At 31.8% G+C, this 20971-nt stretch overlaps 2 protein-coding genes across 3 annotated transcripts; both read right to left on the bottom strand.

Annotated features, from left to right (window-relative positions):
- Positions 1-1024: 1024 nt before the first annotated feature.
- Positions 1025-6276, bottom strand: ABIL1 (ABI-1-like 1). Of its 2 annotated transcripts, XM_079032426.1 has the most exons (10): positions 5900-6276; positions 5260-5342; positions 4557-4707; positions 4248-4347; positions 4070-4168; positions 3306-3390; positions 2640-2677; positions 2442-2542; positions 1502-1674; positions 1025-1216 (listed from the first exon to the last, which is right to left on the bottom strand). In XM_079032426.1, exons 1-9 carry the CDS (start codon positions 5981-5983, stop codon positions 1504-1506), a joined length of 912 nt encoding a protein of 303 aa, XP_078888552.1. In that variant the 5' UTR covers positions 5984-6276; the 3' UTR covers positions 1025-1216; positions 1502-1503. The 2 variants fall into 2 exon arrangements, with proteins under 2 accessions (XP_078888552.1, XP_078888553.1); XM_079032427.1 differs by lacking the exon at positions 1025-1216 and having other exon boundaries at positions 1220-1674.
- A 9162-nt stretch (positions 6277-15438) lies between these two features.
- LOC145094140 (DUF2358 family protein (DUF2358)) lies at positions 15439-17441 on the bottom strand. Its single transcript, XM_079032425.1, has 2 exons — positions 16999-17441; positions 15439-16088 (listed from the first exon to the last, which is right to left on the bottom strand). Exons 1-2 carry the CDS (start codon positions 17346-17348, stop codon positions 15674-15676), a joined length of 765 nt encoding a protein of 254 aa, XP_078888551.1. The 5' UTR covers positions 17349-17441; the 3' UTR covers positions 15439-15673.
- Between the last annotated feature and the right edge of the window lie 3530 nt (positions 17442-20971).

Below are 20971 nucleotides of genomic sequence, written 5' to 3'. Positions count from 1 at the left end.
GGTGTTATCATTGTTCTTGGAATTAATAAATTGTGAATATTGATTCATGAAATTGATAGAAGGTGTATAGATACTTAGGGTGTATACATAATTAAACATACAAAGCATTTGATTCGTGATATGACAAGATAATAACCTTAATGAATGCAATACTTTGACACTCAACATACTAGAGCGTTGATTAGGTTGAACATGGGATGCTAGTTTTAGCATTATCCAAGTATGTTGATATTTAATGTGTGTAATACAACTTGTGGATATATTTGCAACTCAAGAAAGGACAAGCGAGAACTTGCAGTTTCCCCAACATGGAACACATGCCAAATGTTTTTATAAAAGCTTACTCTATTGTTTGATAAAATCTATGAAATTTATTTCTATTGTTTTAATAAAAGGCTATGAAAGCTTATTACATTGTTTGATAAAAGCTATGAAATCTTACTCTATTATTTGATAAAAGCTATAAAGGGCATACTCTATTGTTTGAAAAATGTTATGGAAGCTATTTCTATTGTTTGATAAAAAAAATAATAAGAAAATAAAAAATAAAATAAGTATGAAAACTATTTTTATTGTTTGGTAAAATCTATGAATACTTACGACTTACTCCTATTGTTTCTCATACATGTATGGAAATGATACTTTATAAACAAACCACTTTTTCAATAAAAAACCCAAAAAATTTAATTATGCTGAACTGTTTTTGTATACTATTTAAAACTTTGTGGTTTTAATTACTAGAATTTCCAAAACATGGAGACATGCAATAAATAAATGATAAAATCGTTGAAAATATGATGTTGACAATGTACCAATCCATCAAACTATGGTAAGTTCAATGGATATGAGATTGCTTTATCTTTACATTTCACAATGCATAAACCTTTAGCAATACCTTTAAACATTACCAAGTTTGCAACAACCTTTACTTAAATAAAAACTTTCTCCAATACAAGTAATAACATGCTTTTTATGTATAATGAGGAAAAAAAAAACATGTAATTCTTATGAAATAAAAATAGGATTTGTGAGAGCAAGTATTGTTAAGTTTCTTTAAAGATGAGGATTAGTTGTGTATTTATTAGACAAACTTTATGCATTTGTTACACACACCATATACAACTCCAAACTACAACCACACTCACTCACTAACTAACTACTCTTTCTCTTTCATAGTAAAACTATTCTTTGATTCTTTCACGTTCACTTGTAGAAGCTGTAAAACACATGGTACACGGTTTGGTTTAATAAATAGCAACATATTTTCATATATTTGTTTATAGCATCCTACTTTTATTTCTTTTTACAATATTTCTCAACATTCTACTTTGAAAAATCTACCCAACAACAATGCTATAATTGGGTGGATTTTTCAAAATACAACGTCTTCCTCCTATATACTAGTAAATAAAATAAAATCTCAAAGTACACAATGTCTTGATGAAAATATGGTTTATGGGGAGTTGTGTTGTAGTTGTACAATACACAATGAAAGTTGTACCTTCATGAAAATGAAATGGGGGGTTGATGTTGTTTGGTTGGCTTTTGTTTGACAAAGAAAGCGGATAAGAGACTTTTGCTGCGACCGGGTGCCTTTGACTTTTCCTTTTCATGTCTTGTTTGGTTGTCAAATGATCGGAACGGTGTCATTGGCTTCTGACCCTCACTTGGATCCTATATAAATAAAATCATCTATTGTTTAATGTTTATTACCAAATGACCAAAATACCCTTTCAGTTTTTTTTTTTTTTTTTTAATTCTGTCCAAAGGTTGGAAATCATAACAATTGTATACCACCAAAAGACTAAAATACATTTTTACCTTTTTGTCAATGTTGTCAAAAGGAAATTACAACAATTGTATATTACCAAATGACTAAAATACCCTTTCAGTTTTTTTTGGTCAGAAGGAGATAGACTATAACAATTCTATGTTACCAAATTTTTAGTTTTTTTGTCGATTTTAACAATGGGAATTTTTCATCAAGTGTGAAGTACCAAATGACTGACTAGCATACCCTTTCAGTTTTTTGCCAATTTTGTCAAAAGAAAATTATAAAAACAAATGACTAAAATACCCTTTCGGTGTTTGTCAAAAGGAAATTTTCATCAACCGTATAAATTATTACCTAATGACTGAACTACCCTTTCGTCGATTTTTTGTATATGACCAAATGACTAAAATACCCTTTTAGTTTTTTGTTGATTTTGTCAAGAGGAAATTATAACAATTGTATATTACTCAATGACTAAAATACCCTTTTGGTTGTGGAACCAGCAAAGCACACGAAGACTCGAGAAATTTCATCAATTTTATATATATATATATATATATATATATATATATATATATATATATATATATATATATATATATATATATATATATATATATATATATATATATACAATTTAAAAGATTTAGAATTGACATACACATACCCGTTGAATGATGCCAAGTGTCTGCATAGCTGTGGTAGAAGCAGGCCCCACATTCGACAACCGAAGATTATCTACCCTTTTCTGCATGCCCTCTTCACCATCTATATGCATATATAAATATATAAATATTAAAAAAAAAAGTAGCAAAAATTAACTTTATTAAATAATATAGCAAAAGCTAATAAAAGTCCATCATACTGGATGGAGTTCGGCGAGATGGTTTTGGTTCTTCCATGCTGCAATAATAATTAAAAAAAAAATGGGTTAAATGCAAGAAACAGCAACATACTTCCATTCATTTGTTTCTTCCATTTATTCTTATTACAGCATTATTAGTTTAAAAAATCTACCAAATTATCATTGATATTTTTATTCCTAAATTGGGTGGATTTTTCAAAGTATAATGTCCAAATAAGAACAAAAAATGAAAGTGCAATGCAACAATTATCTTGATAACATCTATCTTTAAAACTATAATGCCTTGATAAAAAAATTAAAAAAAAAAATAAAAAAAAAACACACACACACACACACAAAAAGTACAATGCTATAACAGAAACAAATGAAAATATGTAGATATTTCTTGTATTAAGCCCAAAAACATCAAGTTCCTTTTCAGAAACTATTACACAGAGCAATCTATATTCCTATAATTAGGTAGATTTTTCAAACTATAATGCTCTAACAAAAAAAATATATGAAAGTCCAATGCTATAAATATCACATTTCTTTTCAGGAACTTTTATACAATCTTCAAGAATCCATGAAGTTGCTTTGACAATGAAATGGAATGAATAAAAAAAACAAAAATTTCTTTCTTTTGTTGTGACTTGTGGAAAAAGAGAAATATTTTCATATTATTACCTCATCAATGGGCGTGAACCCCCTTTCAAAGTAGATTTAGTTTCCGTTGCTAAATGCCAAGAAAGAGTATTTGAAGCTGGGGTACCTGGAGTTAAACACAATTTATAAAACTAAATAATTTTCACTTTTTATAACTTCCATTAAAAAAAGTGGCATAGGATTTTTAATCCAACTGATCATTGTTCTTGTGTGTGAGATTGCCCAAAATACACTACTTACCAAGAATGACTAGTTCTAGACATACAATGGAAATATAAACACAAAAAATAACCATCTTAATCTTATTTCCCAATTTGTGTTAAAAAAGTTGCTTGTTTATGAATAAATAAATATATGCTCTTTTGTAGTTCAGAAAAACTAGGAATTTGTTTCCAAAGAGAAGCAAGGTACAATGATTCAAGAAATCAATCACTTTTTCATGATAACAAAGAATGAAGAGGAGGGCATTCACGTCTTTTGCACACACAAGAGATCGAAAGTATGTCAATATCCCACAGTTACAAGTTAGAAAATGTGAATGTTATTTGGAGAATTAAGTTGTAGTTGTGTTTCTTTTTAATCTACTTATTTAACTAAGTCTGAACTTTTTTTATTTGATGTAAACTTTAGTTTTTTTTTTTTTTATTTGGGTCATGTCAACCTGTTTATCTAATAGGTCAGGTGGGACAAAAATGACAATTTTGCCCCCATTGACATCACTATCAGCCTCAAAAAGGATAAATGTTGCATTTTCCATGAAAAGAAGAGAGTATTAGCTTTGCTACCTGAAGTAAATTGGCGAGTTCGTGGTTGAAGATTACTTTGTCTTGCATTTGAATCAGTTTGAATCTGAGGGCTAAAATGGACCTTTTTGTTGACAGAATCTACATTCAAAGAAAATGTTACACATTTCAAGCACCATCTATGGATGTCAAAGTGTTGTACAAATATTAAGATTCTTACTAGGTAAAATGTAACGTTTGTGATGCCTTGGTAAAACTGCTAATAATTCTTGCTGTCTGATGGCTTCTTTATCCGTATATGTTTGGCATGTAAGAAGTTGCTTTACATAAACAAAAAATAAAAGAAATTTTAAAATTATGTTGGAGTGATTTACTTTCTAAATCATTGTTCTTACAAAAATATCAAAGAAAAAGAAAAACTGATTAAAATTCAGGTGTGGTTTTTCTCTTTTCTTTATCTAGCATTATTGCAAGAATGGTTGTTTGTTTGTAAGTCAATTAAAAAAAAAAAAAGATCAATATATCGTACTTGATGTAAACATGTAAGATGTAACTCTGTTGATGAAATTTCTGAACTCTGTTGGTCAAGAAGGTCAGTGAGTTTGTAAGCAACAGTGCCAAGATGGTCAACAGCATTGACTAGGGCTCGAATCGCATAATCTTTCAGGTTATCAAGGACCCTGTATCACAATTCATCATTCATGTAAAGTATAAGGGCGAATTTGGAAAAAAAAATATTCACAATAGTTCCACTACAAGCAAAATGTCGGGTTAATCACTTATTTATGCAATAATGACTTACACATTTTTTTTCCAAATGATGCAACAAAGTGGATTCTTATCAGTTTAAATAAAAATTCACTTTATGCATGAATTGGTAAAAGGTGATAAGAAATTGAAACATGGCTGCATTAATTAAATAAGAAATCCACTTTCTTGCCTAAACTGACAAAACGTGTTTTGTTGAATAAATAAGTCTTCAACTCATTCTGAAATACCCTTAGTGATGACAAAAAAGAGGAATCATGTAATTATAATCAACCTACAGCTAATGTAATGAGTCCTGATAGGTATTTAATATTATCCAAAACACACGATTAAAGCAAAATTAATATAGAGCTGTTTTGGCTTTTTTAAGAACAATCGTGTGAACGGTGAATTATTCGATTGCCTACAATTGAACAAAAGATTCAACTATCAAGTTATTAGGTAGGCGAAAAGATGGATCTTACATCTGTTTTTGATCGCTGTGAAGGTAAGATTTTTCACAATATTCTGCTGCCGAATAAAGCTGGGGTCTTAAGTTTTTGAGTTCCTAGAAAACATACAAGAATCAAAAACAATTAGCAACGATAATCGGTTACTATTTTAACATACAAAAGCCTCCAATAAAGCATAAACACAACACTAATTCATTAAAGTATAACAAGTTATTCCCATGTCTCTGATATGAACCAAGCTTGATCCTAGATTGGAACTCTATCCATTTTGACTTGATTAGGGTTTTTGTATCCTGACATTATCATTTATTGACATAAGAGGAATCACACATCGAGCTAATTCATCCATTCCACATCATAATGAAAATGTTATACGACTCAAACCAATAAAGACCAATACAAGCTAGTCCCAAGTATGTAGTGAACTCAAGCCTAAATTCGATTGGAATTCATAAACTTCAAGTTGATTAGGATTTTTGTGACCTACTATCGTAGTTAATTTTCACATTAGAGGACATATAAAACAGAAACCTAATACAGTAAAACCAAAACTATAGCACAGATTTCATAATTAACATCCGTATATATCATTTCATATAACAATACAGATCTGACATCAACCGAAAAATGAGAAATTAAATTGACTGAAAACCTGTAGGGCTTTAACAAATCCAATGCTTTGTTCCATTGACGCCTCTTCAATTGTCATTCCTTGATTTGATTGTTCCACTTCCATCGCTCACTCAAAATAGATATACCGATAAAATCCAGAACATTTGATCACCAAACTCTGGGCAAAAACCCTAGTGTAATCGTAAAAACGCAAATTCAAGAAATATGCGTACGAAAACTAGTTCGGAATCTTATGCGTAGGGCTACGAATCAAAAATGTTTGTCGTTTTGATTGGATTTTAGAGTTTGGAAATTAGAGGAGTGTTTGTTAAGCAAAAAAGGCAGAAAGTATTTGGGGGAAGTGTGAAGTAGAGCGGGGAAAGTGTTAAATGTAGAAAGAATTTATTGCAAGTCGTGAAAGGTGGTTGAAATCGAAATCAACGGGACTATCATTAAAGCTAGGTGAAAATATTGAAATTGGGTTTATTTTGCATCAAGGTCCCTATACTTTAAGCTAGACGCTAGTTGAAGTGTGGGATCATGTTTTAAAAACCGGATTGAATCGGCCGGTTTTAGAAAAAAACTCGGTTGTACCGGTCAAAATAAAACGCTTAAACCGAATAAAAAAACATGAAAAAGAACCATTTACATTGGTGATTTTTTTATATCTATTTAGTTTTTTCTCAAAATAAAAACATATGGTAAATATTATAAAGTTTTTTAATGTGTTTTTATTCATCCAAAACCATATTTAGTTTCGGTATTATATTTTATTTTCTTTTTATAGTATATGGATTGATGTAAAACACCAAAACTTATAGTTATGTGTTATTTTAATGTATTTGGATTTATCTACAACTTATTTTTATATGTATTTTTAATGTTTGAACTTATAAACATCATATTCATGATTTTTATATATATGTATGTGTAGAAAATAGAAAAAAAAAACATGAAAAATATAGAAACTGGTTCACTTGGCGATCGAACCGGTTAAACCAGTTGAACCGGGAACCTGTCACCATACCGATTCAACTAAAAAATCGGTTTTTAAAACATTGCCCTATACTTAAAAGCTACATAAATTTTGAACGACGGAGAATTTTAAAATTGTTATATAAAGAACTAGGTTATAATCTGTTTACTATACGGGTTGAAAAAAATAAACTAATTGCTATAAATCATATATTGCAATCACTTTTTTTGTATACAACATCTACTATAATAAATGAATGTTTTTTTTTACCACTTGTCACACTTTCATTCAATTTGTCAAATGTCATTTTGTGGTCATTTTATGGTTTTTTTATTTTATTAATTTCACATAGTATTTAAATGTAATAATAAATACATATTAATTTTCTTAATGAACTTTCCTTTTAATTTCAATATTACAAAATTAAAGCTTCATTAATTTCATTTATTTATTTATCTAATTTATTTTTTTTAATTTAGAGAATAAAATGTTTTAATTTTTATAATTCGATATTTTTTTATTTTTCTTATAAATTTAAATTTCTCAAATGTTTAGAATTTTAATTTTAGTTTTTTCTTTTAAATAAACTCATATAATACATAGTTTTCATACCTGGTTATAATTTGTCTACTATACAGGTTGAAAAAATAAAATAATTGCTATAAATCATATATTGCAATCACTTTTTTTGTATACAACATTGCATAATATAACATCTTACTGGGAGTTCTCTTTTTTCGGCGAATAAATTTCTTTTGTTGACAGTTGTGTTTCGAAGGATGGTGAATAATTTTAATTCGGCATTTAGTATCCTTTAGACGGGAAACGTATGGTTACATTTTGTCGAATAGTTTCGTTTAGACAATTAGTTTATTTAGTAAACATGTGTAATAATATAAAGAACATGCAATATACAGTGTAAAATATCATTACTTTTAAAGAGCATGCAATATATATTGTTTTATATGGTTACTTTAAAATATATCTATAATGCATGCAAATAAATGTATTTGATTTTCGAAAATAGTCTTTTGAGAATTTAAGAACTTTATCAACATATGCTTCGAAGAAATCGACATATATAAACAAAATAAAAATTAAAAAAAAGTGTCAAAGCAACACAAAAACAATAGAAAATGAAATTATTAATCTTCGACCATAGACCATAGAAGGCCATTAATGCAAAGTAAAAAAACACACACACACACAAAAAAAAAAAAAAAAAAAAAAAAAAAAAAAAAAAAAAAACAAAAAAAAAACAAAACTATCAATGGTTTCAATTACTCATAATAAACAACATAATGAAGTTATAAACATAAAGATATGATGATCCAAAAAATGAGAACTGAGACTTGATTAAAACTTTTTTAAAGTGATGTATCCTTCAATTTATGTATTAGTTGGTGGTTGCTCATTCATGAATTGATACGTATTCTTAAATGTTAAAGAAAGGTATATAAAAAAAACAAAATCAATAAACTAATAAAACTTGGTTAAGATTATGTACGGAACCCTTGAGACATATTATAAAACTTGGTTAAGATTATTTATTCTAAATAATCTTTTGTTGAAAAGTCGTTTTCGACCCCTATTATCTCTAAATTGACTACCCCGGATCTACGGGCGTTACACTTCCGGCCCATATCATCTTGACCTTCCGGTCCTTATCATACATAACATACATAACACATATACATCACATAACAACATACATCACATACATCTCATAGCATATAAGACTTTCCGGTCACTCATAGATACCCTTCCAGGTACAGTATAGTAAGAAGACTCACCTCAAATGAAGTCGGATAAACTCTCGTGCTCAACGTTCCGACCTAGCCTCCTCCTATCATTCAAATAACATCCCTGATCAATACTCTCTCATAGTATCATCCCTGAGGATTGGGTAGAAGACCATTCTACCCTTCCCTGAATTCTCTTAAATCAGTCTCGACCAAAACCCTAAGGTCAACGGAAGTCAACGGTCAAACTTTGACCCGACTAGTCGAGTGCACATGGGCGACTCGGCAAGTCCATGCGGGTCCTCTGAATCCTTCTAGCCTCTCATGACACGTCGAGTCATCCCTTCACTCGACGGGTTCCTCCTGTCACGAATCGCGGGGCAACCCCGACTTGACTCGTTGAGTCCACTTGTGAACTCGGCGAGTTGCTTCCATGATCATACTCAAATGACCTTCTGAGGTCAGATATGCTTCTCTAACCTATAGATCGGACCTTTCCAAGCATGATAATCACGTAAAGGTTTGAACTTTAGGCCCATGCATCACACTATCACCTCAAAATGCCAAAATAACCCTTAATATGATAACCTAAGCCCCAAACTCATAAAGGACTGCATAAAGCTGGAGGACAGGGACTCTCGGGACCTCCCAAGGTCCAGATCTAATGATATTGACACAAGGGGACATCACATACACTAGATCTCTTACTAAAAAGAAGAGAAAAAGCCCTAGATTCATGAAATCTATTACTCAAAGAAAATGGACATGAATCCATACCTCCCACAACAACTCTGCACGAAATGATGGAAGATTTAAGTCCCACAAGACTGCCTAGCTTGAAATCCTCCCTTCCTTTTACTAAAACACACCAAATAATGATGAATTAGCCCTCCTCTTGCACTACAAACGTTCTCTCTGCTCTCTAGGGTTTCTCAGGGGTGTAATGGCCGCAAATGAAGGCCATAAAGGCCTTTAAATAGGGTACAGACCCCGAGATTTAGGGTTTCTGCCGCCAGCGCAGACTCGTCGAGTCTAATCATTAATCTAGTCATCAAATTGCGATCCTACTCGACGAGTCTAGGCGCCAACTCGTCGAGTCCTTCTCTCTAACTCAAATATAATGAACAATATAGAATACCTGGGAACCCGGATGTTACAACTGCAGACTGTAATAAGAAGCGTGCTTGTTTTTTTAACATCTGCATGCTGCTACAGATATTAAAAAATTAAAATAAACTGATTTTATAATCCGAAAATAGTGTTTTAATACCGAAAATTTATTAATGTATGACATTTCGGCAAGAATTTATGATATTTCAACAAAAATAATGATATTGTAACAAAAAATAAAAATATTTTAGCATAAAATAATGATATTTTATCAAGAAATTATTATTATTCAATATAAAAAAAAGAAAAAAAAAGTTCAACAAGAATAAACAAAAAAAAATTGAAATAAGAATTCAACAATATATAATCAATATTTTAGCAAGAAAAAAAGAAGAAGAGGAGGTTGGAAGAGGTAGGAAGAGACAAAACAAGTATTGCGCCAAGAAGAACATGTGCAAAGGTTTTTTAATCTGAAGACTTCTAAAAAACAAACAACTGCGAGATGAAAAGTGTTGCGCGTGTGCTGCGCCGCACAACAATAAGAGGTTTGAAGAATTTTTTTTTTCCAAAAAACGAACAAAACCTTAGTTTGTTAAGTGTAGAGACTACAAAAAAACATAAATATACAAATATGTGGGATTGGTAGAAAAACCCAACAACATGTGAAAAATACAAAACTACCCGTTTGAGTAAAGTACTGGATTTGCCGTTAGTACTAATTAAAAGCATACTTAGCAGCCACTTAGCTATTTTTTTATAGTGATCAAACCTAGATGAATTCCAATCATCTACCACATTGTATGCTTACACTGGTTGCACATAAGCAAAAAATAGTCAGACAGAAAATATGTCATTCCACCTAAGCCGCCACATAGTGTGTCTATGTGTGGACTAATTTCGATAAAAATGTTTAAATTTTGGACTTTTTGTATTTTTCGTGTGAGGGAGGGGGAGTTGGTAGAATTTTTGATTTTGGTTCTTATTTCAAATTCGTGTATCAAACTTCCTCATTATTTCAAAGTCTAGTATCAAACGTGCTCCTTATTTTAAAGATTCCAAATATCAAATTCAATATGCAACCTTGAACTAAGAACCAAAATTAAAAAGCTTTTAGTTATGTCAGTCGTTGCACAATGACTGAAATGTCACTATAATTTCTAATATTTACCTAATATTAAAATTAAACCCAAAAAGAGGATATACAATGCCAAAGTCCTATTCTTTTCTATAGAATGTCTGTTAGTGACTATGTGTGTATATATGGTTGTGCAAGTGCATGTTTGTCAGACTAATTAAATTTTGAAATGAATAGATGTGATTATATGTGTTATATAATTAAAATCGCCAATTTATGATCATGAAACAAATATTTTATTCACAAAATGTAATTTTAAAGCAAATTTTATACAATAACGCAACATACCAATAGTTTCACGAATTTGAAATCGGGAAGCTCATGAAACTTGCCCGAAAAATAAGAAACATTGAGACTGGTCTATACAATTTTTGTTTCAACTTCTTTTTATGTTTGTCCTTTTTTTAATGGTCTTTCTCTTCTGTCTTTTCTCATTGATCAACTAACATAGACAACAAAGTATAAAAAATAATGTCATACATGAATTTAATCCCTCTCATCAGTTTTCTATCTTGCCGGTCACAACCCATCATGATAATTAATACTCTATCAAACCCGATATTGAAAAGGAAATATAAGATGGTTATCCCAAACAATCAAAAATAAAAATGAGAGAAGACATGGAATAAGTCCTAATAACAGTAGTCTGGTGTTTCAATGGACTGTATTTCAATATAGATAAAAAATAAGTGGCTTCTAAGGTTCAAAATGGAATCGGTTTCGTTAAGGCATTCTATCGAACACTTGGTATGCATCTTCGAAAAGAGTGCCTATAAAACAATTAAATGCGTCCTTTAAACCAAAACCAAAGCATCAACAAAAAAAAATCCTGAAAGGAGGTAAAATTGTATACATTCACACATCAATCTGCTTATCTTCATATAGATAAAAAGATAAAATAAACAGAACAAATAGAAAGGTAAAAAAATCGAACCTTTTTAAACTGATTAGTAGAGAAACTACCTGCAATTAGTAGGAAGAAGAAGGAATTTGAATACCTTCTTAATACCAACAACAACTGATCGAGAGTGTCTGACAAGAAATTGAATTGATAGAGACAACAATTGATCGAGAGTGTCAGACAAGAAATTCAATTGATAGAGACAGAAAAGATAAATTACGTCCGCATGAAATATTCAGAGAAAAAAAAAAGGAGATAGAAGGTTATGAAGAGTCGGAGAAGGAGGATGGTGCCTGTTCGCTAGTGTTCATGACATCACTCACTCTCAAAAGTGGTATTTATCATAAGACACTTTTACATGCTATTGCTTCTTTGCCGGAGGTAGAGTTCTTCTCATCTGCAAAAAAAAAAAAAAAAAAAAAAAAAAACAAACAAACAAACATTAATACACATGAGGCTACCGTACTAACTTTTTACAAAATTACCTTCATTTATTTTACTCACCTTATATCTGTTCTGTAACTGGCTCTCATGGTGCTCATATCTATCCCTACATCTTCGAAGCAGTATCTGTCAAGAAATTGAAATTGTTAGAAAAAAAACCACATAATCTTATACTCCTTGTTACATATGTTCCTCAATACATTAGTGGTTTGTTTCTACCTGCATAGAAAGGTATGCTTTGGTAAAAACCGTAGATGAAGAAAGCCTAGGAAGAGAGAGGTTGATGAAGAAAGTGTAACTTTTTTCTCTTATAGTTCCAGATCAATGTGAGTGGATAATGATCCGATAGTGGTGGTGATTGGTTTCTCAGAAGCAGAAAAAGATGCAATTAAAAATGAAACGCTAACATGAAGAGGCTTTTTTATCCGGAAGCGACAGGCGATGGAGGCGATGAAGAGGGCAGTGAGTGGTGAATGGTTTCTCGGGTATGCTTGAACGAACTGAGAGAATAGATGCATTATAAAACATACTTACTGTTGACTGATTCAACTTGCTTGAACATAAGGGATGATCGATTTAGTTGTAACTAATTCACTTGGAAAATGAGTTCGTTGAGATGAGATATAGAGGGGATATGAATGAGATATAGTATGAAGAAAGGGATACAAATCATGGTTTGTGGAGAGATAGTTAAGATCTTTTAAAATTTCATGGTATGCAACTGAGATACGGGCAAGGGGTTGGGTCAAACTCGAGATAAGGGTCCAGAAATGAGGGAATACTAATTCAAAAGCTTTTAAAATTTCAATGCATAAATTCGTTGTACAAATTGCTATTGCTTTAAGCCTTGTACCTCTTAAAATTCAGCATTTTAGGTTAAATGGTTATTAAAGTGTGTATATATATATATATATATATATATATATATATATAGGGTTAGGTTATTTTGTTTTCACTATCTATTGTGTGCATGTATGACTGATTCTAGACTAATCATTTTAGTTATTTTAAGAAAAACAATTAATGCATATTACATGTTGAAAACATAATAGATATTAATTACATCTTCAGCATTTAATAAACATTAATTACTTTCTTAAAATAACTAAAATGATTGGTCCAGAATCAATCCTACAGACACACAATAGATAATGAAAACATTTGAACCTAACTCTCTCTCTCTCTATATATATATATATATATATATATATAGGGCTAGGTTGTTTTGTTTTTACTAAGTATTGTGTGCCAGAATGCACAAATCTGGACCAACGGATGAAATTAATCAATGGACATGATTTGAGAGTGTATGATATTACAATGGGGTAACATGTACCATATAATCACACAATTTTTAGCAAAAGGGTATTTTGGACAAATAACTACATTTATAAAAGGAAATTTTCGAATTTTTAAGGATGATTAATTCTCCTAATTAAAAAAAAATCTGATTTTTTAATTAATTCAATTTAAATTATACCGATTTATTCTACCAGAATATTTTTTTGTTAGAATGATACTCTTTTAGAATTTTATTCTAATAGAATATTATTGATGAAAAACAAAATTCTTGAATCATATGTTGAATAATAACAAACATTCTAATATATTCTTATACATCCAAACTTAAATACAAATTCATACATATTCTTACAGACTAAAAGTCTTATACATTTTAATATATTATAAATATTCTAAAAGAATATCAACAAAAATGATTAACATTCTTAAAAAATAACAACATTCTGCTAGAATACTCTCGTTGTCCATGTTTTCTTCATTTTCCACATCAATGGCAGCCCCTTCAAAGCCTAAATCCAAAAAAAAAAACATAATCAACTTTAAAATAGTATAACTTTCAGTATATTCTAACAGAATAAAACAATAATTCTAACAGAATGTGTTAGACATTAAAGACTTTTAATTTATTCTAACAGAATGTACTTGAGTCACTTGATCAAGTATTCCCTGAGTCATCTGATCCAAATTATCGACTTAATCTAATTACAATGACTACATTGTAGCTAACAAAGAGGACAATACTGTGGAAAAAGGTCAACTTATTACAAGTTAGAATGTGGTAAATATGACAGTTCAAAGATCACAAATGTTTCTGAACAAAGAGTGCTAAAAATACAGCTGTAACATTGCATGTTCGAAGGACTATAACTAAACCAATATTAATCAAATTTAAATGACTTCTGAACCTAACTTGGAGCTAACACAAAGGAGAATATGCAGAAACAAATTTCATATCATTCCAAGCTACTATGAGAGAGATATGATAGCTCAAATATTAAAAAAAAAATTGGCTGAAATATTTGATTCAAGCATTTTAACAAACATTTGGCGGGCAAATCAGATGCACAAATCTTTATTTAAATCATCGTAGTCATAACTCATATCAAGAATCAATTAGTTGTAACTTGTACGAATTCTGAGTAGTTAACAACCATTACCAAACACTCGTTCATGTGCTTCGTAGATTTAACTTCATAAAAAGCCCAAAAGCTTAAAAAAAATAAAAAGAAGGAAGATTGATTACATATGATTACCATTACAGACTGTTATTGCCTGAGAAGATGGGGAATTAAGCATCAAAAGCGATGATGAAGGGAGAACAGTTCTTCCATGACTTCTGGGACGATCAACTGAAGATGACGATGAAGAACTTGAAGATGAAGTGAACCGATTTGAACAGCTCCTTAGTTTCGTTTTAATTTCTGCTTCTGGGACGATCAACTGAAGACCACGACTTTAAACCCTAGAAAAATCAGTTGCCTTGCTGCTACTAATCCAGAGAGTCCGGCGGTGTAGACGATGATTTTTAGAGAAAAGGGAGAATCGGTGGTCTAATTTAAGGATTTGATCCATGAATCAAGGGATTTAATTTTGGTTATTATTTAATTTATATGCAAAATTACATATCTAGCCTTATCTTGATTATTTAAGAATTAATTTTTTCCTGAATTCCTATTGGTGCATTTATGCACACAATAGTTGTCAAAAACATTTGAACCTATCTCTCTCTCTCTCTCTCTCTCTCTATATATATATATATATATATATATATATATATATATATATATATATATATATATATATATATATAAAAGTTGGGTTGAAAGATGAAATGGATAGAGGGTTTGTTTTTAAACCCATCATGAATATATATCATAACATTTGCAACTCTTTTATATTTTCAATTTATAAATTCTAATTTTGTTAATTTGTTATAGTATTCACAAATATTTAATTTGAACAAAAAAAATACCATTAAAGGAAAAACCTGATTATACAACGTCGTGAGAAATGAAAGTCGGATGCTATAATACACAAATATATGAAAGTAACATTGCTATTTCTTCCAACTAACATTTAACAAAAAAAAAAAAAAACCATTTCATACTATACAACAATATATACATTATACATAATCATACAGACAACATAAAATAAAACTTCAAAAAAAAAAAAAAAAAAAAAAAAACCCTGCTGACATGGCACTAATTATCATGTGATGATGATGAGGAATCCATTTCCAACTCAAAATAAGTAGGCTTTGGGGTTGAAGGGCAACCAAGTGACTGAATTAATTCATTGACTGATAAAACTTGAAACCTTGGAGGGGCATTTAAGGCAATATTATGGACACGATGTTCATAAATCTTACCGTGCTTATCCAGCTTGTACTCTGAGGTACCATCAAATCTTCCACGCTTCTCCCATGGGACCCGCGGGACCCCGTAAACTGTCCACCTAATCATGATTGTGCTTTCCACTGGTTGCCATACACTTATTATGTCAACCCATAACGCTTTGAACAAGATCTTCCCATTCAATCTTAATGCCCAAAATATTGATTTGTAGTTTTTTATTCCAAAAAACGTGTTCAGTGGGTCTTTAAAGACGATATCGTCCCTGTCATCACACACACACAAAAACTAAGGTCAAACTTGTAAAATAGCAACCTACTTTTTATTTTACCTACAAATAATATTTACTGTTTTGCAATTTTCTACTGATTTGGGGAATATGTAACATGAAAACTATAAACATGATGATGTGGCAATGGTTGTCATGTCATTGCAATTTTCTTAAATTTAAATACATTGCAAAGATTTGATAAAATTTCTGAACAGGCTTAAAAATCCATGGGAACATAGGAAAAGCTAAAACACAAAACAGAATATCAAAATCATGAACAACTCAATCAACCAAGCATAAAAAATTAGAGAATTGATTAAATCAACAAGTAAATTGAAGATTGAACAGTTGGCAACATATATGTCTAGTGTGACGTGTGTTCTTGCTCACAATTATCTTGAAGTAGTTATCAATTAGAACTTGTCTTTCTTTGTGTTGTGGAAATATGAAAATAGCTCACCTCACATGGAAGACATAATTACACCTGACAGGCACAAGATGATGCATATGTGGACGTTTGCACACCTCACATGCCATTTACAGCATTTTTGGAGAAAGGACAAGAAATTAGTTTCAAAATTGAACAAAAAGCACCAGTTTGGTTCCAATCCATGAATCCCATCCCGCAAACACTGTCTTAGAAAACTACAGCAGGATGATCCTTAATACACAATGCATTCGTTAATTGTATGTTCGTAACTACTGCAAGATTGAAACTAGAAAGATTCAAATGGAACTTTTGAAAATTCGCATTGAATTGTTGTCGAATTAGGGCTAGCTGTTTACCAAAATTCAGCACGGATTCTATTCTTTGTTCACAGAAGAATAATCAAGTAGATTTTACACGACGAAAACGAACTCAAAACCTATCAAAAGCATATCAAACTGAATCATAGTATCATACCTGTATATATCAAAACTGAGCTCTCTATAAAACAACTCCGGGAATTCCTCTCGAAGCGTACGAATCGCATGTCCAGTGTTCACATAATAATTCTGCTTCTCCTCATCCTCTTTACTCGGCTTCACCGACGTCGCCGCTGAATTACGCGTCCCTTTAACATCAGTTAAAACCCAGGGCTCCAAATCCTTGATCCTCGAGCAAACCTTAACCCTAATTCTTCTTCTGTTGTTTCTAGCTTTCGGAAGTCCGTTAGGATCGGGACTGATCGTATTAGTATTTGTGATCGATTGAAACTTGGTCGGCGAATTGGCATAGAAAAATCCAGAGATTGAGTGTAGGAGAACGGCCATCGGAAAAGGTGAGAAAAACTTCCGGCGAGGTTCGGATTTGATTTTAAGGGGGTGTGGTCATTTTTATTTCTGGGGGAAGAGATAGAAAAGTCAAAAACAGAATATCTCTATTTTCATTCCAAAAACTTTAATAAATTGCATTTTAACCCCTATATATTATATTCTAGAATCCAGAAGTTTATTACTTTCAAGTTCAACCATTGAACTATTTTTAGTTTTTCTTTTAATCCAACTCTTCTTTTTCCAAGTAACAACGATTGTCGACGAACAATCACTAATTCGTTTGGTCGATAATTCCTTGACTTAGGACGGCTTTTGAATACGCGATTCAATTTGGTCACTTTTCTAAGTTTCGTTTTAGCAAAGTTTGTTTATATGACCAGTTTGATTAAAATCGACTTTATTAATAATATAATGGATCGAAATTATTACCTTTATTTGGGATAAAAGAAAATTGTATACCACAAAAAACTTATACTAACAAAAAAGCAAAGGAAGCAACCATTTCACTTTGGATTATTTTTTTCCTATTATATATAAGCACAGCCCAAACCCAACCCCAAGAGTATAGATGCACCATGAAAGCACAATACTTTTAAAAAAAATGATTTAACCACATTCTCTTAATCTCTACAACCATGACCTTGAGGAAATTATCTACATACTATAGAGAGAAAGTATTAAAGGTGTATTTTCTTACTTTGAATAGAGAGAGATAATATCTAAGGTGTATTTTATTACTTTGAATACGCATACAATAGTGTCATATATCTAAGGTGTATTTTATTACGTTGAATACGCTTCAAATATTGCATTAGCCAATTATTTATATCCTGCTTTAGTGGACGATCAAGAAACTGACTTTTAACGAGCGGACCACCATGAGATAATGTTGGAGCCAAGATACAACAAGTAAGTTGTGGTGCAGCGATCTCCACATTCAATTCCTACCCAATCAGAGTCAGAGAAGGATTTGAGATCCATGGATGACCTACGACGGAGAAAGAGACCATGATGGATTGTGCCTTTTAAATATCTGAGAACTCTTTTTAACGAATGCCAATGAATTTCCAAGGGAGAGTGCATGAACTATGATAGCTTATTGACAACGAAGTAGATATTTGGTCTTGCGAATGCCAAGTACTAGAGGGAGCCCACTAACTTCCGATAGGGTATTGGATCAATGCTTGCGGACATGTCTTGAAATTTGAGAACTGAAGAGATTAACGGGTTGCTGCCTCCTTCATTCCATCCATGTGAAAATGTTTAAAAAGATCCTGAATATGTCGATGTTGAGAGAGAAAGAGACAATTGGGTATGGGTATGACTTCAACACCAAGGAAGTAGGGAAGAGAACCAAGATCTTTGATGGAAAAACGTTTGGCTAAGCTAGCAATAAAATAATCTAGGAAGGAATTATTGTTGCTATTAAGAACTAAATCATATACATAGACAAGGAGATAGCTAAGTGTGTCATTATGGTTGTAGATAAAGAGAGAGGGATCAACCCTAGATTTACGAAAACCAACAGAAAGAAAGAAAGGTGGTGAGCTCAATGTACCATGCTCGTGGGGCTTGTTTAAAGACATAAAGAGATTTTTTTAGTTTACAAATATGAGAGGGAAATTGAGGATGAACAAAGCCTGGGGGTTGAGTCATAAAGACTTCCTCATGAAGCGTGCCATGTAAAAAGGCATTGTTAACATCCAGTTGTCAGAGTGGCTAGTGGTGAGAAAGGGCCATGGAAAGGACTACACAAATAGTGATTGGTTTGGTGAAAGGGCTGAAAGTGTCAAAGTAATCCTTACCATATTGTTGAAAAAATCCCTTGGCAACCAAACGAGCTTTGTTTTTTTTAGATGAAACCATCCATGTTGCATTTGATTCTAAAGATCCATTTGCATCTAATTAGAGAATGAGAGGCTCTATGAATTAGTTCCCATGTGCGATTTTGGATCAAGGCATTGAATAATTTATCCATGGTATGACGCCATTGTGGATCTTTGAGAGCTTGAGTATGAGTAGTAGGTTCATCAGTGGTTGGAATTGGGGGTAGTATGGCTAAATTGACAAAGGATGGGTTGAAATATTTTGGATTTTGTTTGTGAATACGGGGTAGAGTAGGTTGTAGAGGATATGGAGTGGGGTTGTTGTGAAGAGTTGAGACTGTTGGGTTATGAGCATTACAACAATCCTACGGTGTACATGCAACCCTAATTGCTTTGGATCTAAGTTTTTTCTCTATTGATCATGCAAATACAAACTCCAAAGCAACAAACCTAAGACTAGCATACACAATTTCGAAATTGACATGTAAAATAGGGTTTGATCATTACCTCACTTGTTATGTAGCAATAACAAGGCACCTTGACCTTTTGAAAGCTTAGTGCCCCAAGTGTTACACCTCTAATGGAGTCACAAACACCCAATACAAAGGATGAGAAGGAGAGAGGTAAGAAATCGGCCAGGGTTTCACCGAGAAGCATAGGAGCTGAGATCTAATGCATAGAGGGTTCCTTATATAGTTGTGTGGGCTGTTAGGGTTTCTGGAGGAAACCCTAATTCCTAATTAAGACCTAAGAAACCCATTAGAGCCCTTGGACGAAATCATATGGGCTTACCCATAGATTTCGTCCACTCCACTCTATGGAGTCCATCAACCAAGTCTTGCAACTATCAATGATTTGCAAAACAGTCCCTCCATTATTTATCAGTTCCTTTTAATCCTAAAATTAATATCAAATTAATTTTTGATTAATTACTAATTAATAATATGATTTCCAAATAATATATCAATCATGTAATATATTAATAAAATAATTTTAAGTACTAATTTATTATTCATATAATAAAATTTGCCCTCTTTCCTCTAGTCATCCTATCAAGTTGCATGAGTAAAGGCAACTCAAAAAAACCATGCTCATAATCAAATCCAGTACATACCAAATATAATTATGGTCTTAGACACCTAATCAAATAGTCTCCCACTTGGATAAGTCTAATAACTATTATTGCAAGTATGACTTCAGGAATCTGATTAGCAATCGTAGCTTCAAAAGTCGTTGTTGAACTTTGATCTTATCAGTAACACGTCCTTTAGATAAATGATCAAATATTCCTCCGTTCTATAAGATATCGTATGGACATGAAACATGGATTATAGTCATTCTCTCTGTCCATGTCACACCCCCAAACCAGAATGGCGGAAACGTCCAGGGGCGGATGACGTCATGCGTAGTATCACAACAATTGTAACATAGTAATCAAAGTAAACACAACCATTACATTGTAATATGAATATTTACATGTGTTTGAAAACATAGTTTGTATACATTGAAATGAAACAAAAGTAAAAGACAAGATTTCCTAATACGCTCCGTCTTCACCAAAAGTTCGCGTGGGTACCTGTCTATTGTTGCCCTGAGAATACAAGCAGTTTGAAAACATATCAGCATAAATCTGGTGAGTTCATAAGCATGTTTTTGTAATGAAAACTAGTCACTGAATTTGTGAAAATAGTTCATTTTCATTATAGGTAAATATCGTTTGTAACGGTAACCCCGGTTACCACCGGTACGTGAATTGTATTCTGTTTGAAAGCCCTGGTTACCACCAGTATATAT

This window comes from Lactuca serriola, chromosome 3 (assembly GCF_051521515.1).
Source record: "Lactuca serriola cultivar US96UC23 chromosome 3, Lser_US96UC23_V15, whole genome shotgun sequence".
Classification (NCBI taxonomy): Eukaryota; Viridiplantae; Streptophyta; class Magnoliopsida; order Asterales; family Asteraceae; genus Lactuca; species Lactuca serriola.
Note: the sequence above shows the minus strand (reverse complement) of the source record. Positions and strands in the feature narration are given on the sequence as shown.

Coding starts and splice junctions, on each gene's coding strand:
- LOC145094140 (XM_079032425.1), bottom strand. CDS start 17,348: ATGGCCGTTCTCCTACACTCAATCTCTGGATTTTTCTATGCCAATTCG. Junction 16,089..16,998: donor CTCAGTTTTGATATATACAG/GTATGATACTAT, acceptor GTGTGATGACAG/GGACGATATCGTCTTTAAAG.
- ABIL1 (XM_079032426.1), bottom strand. CDS start 5,983: ATGGAAGTGGAACAATCAAATCAAGGAATGACAATTGAAGAGGCGTCA. Junction 4,169..4,247: donor CAAACGTTACATTTTACCTA/GTAAGAATCTTA, acceptor CTTTGAATGTAG/ATTCTGTCAACAAAAAGGTC. Junction 3,391..4,069: donor AACTCGCCAATTTACTTCAG/GTAGCAAAGCTA, acceptor GTTTAACTCCAG/GTACCCCAGCTTCAAATACT.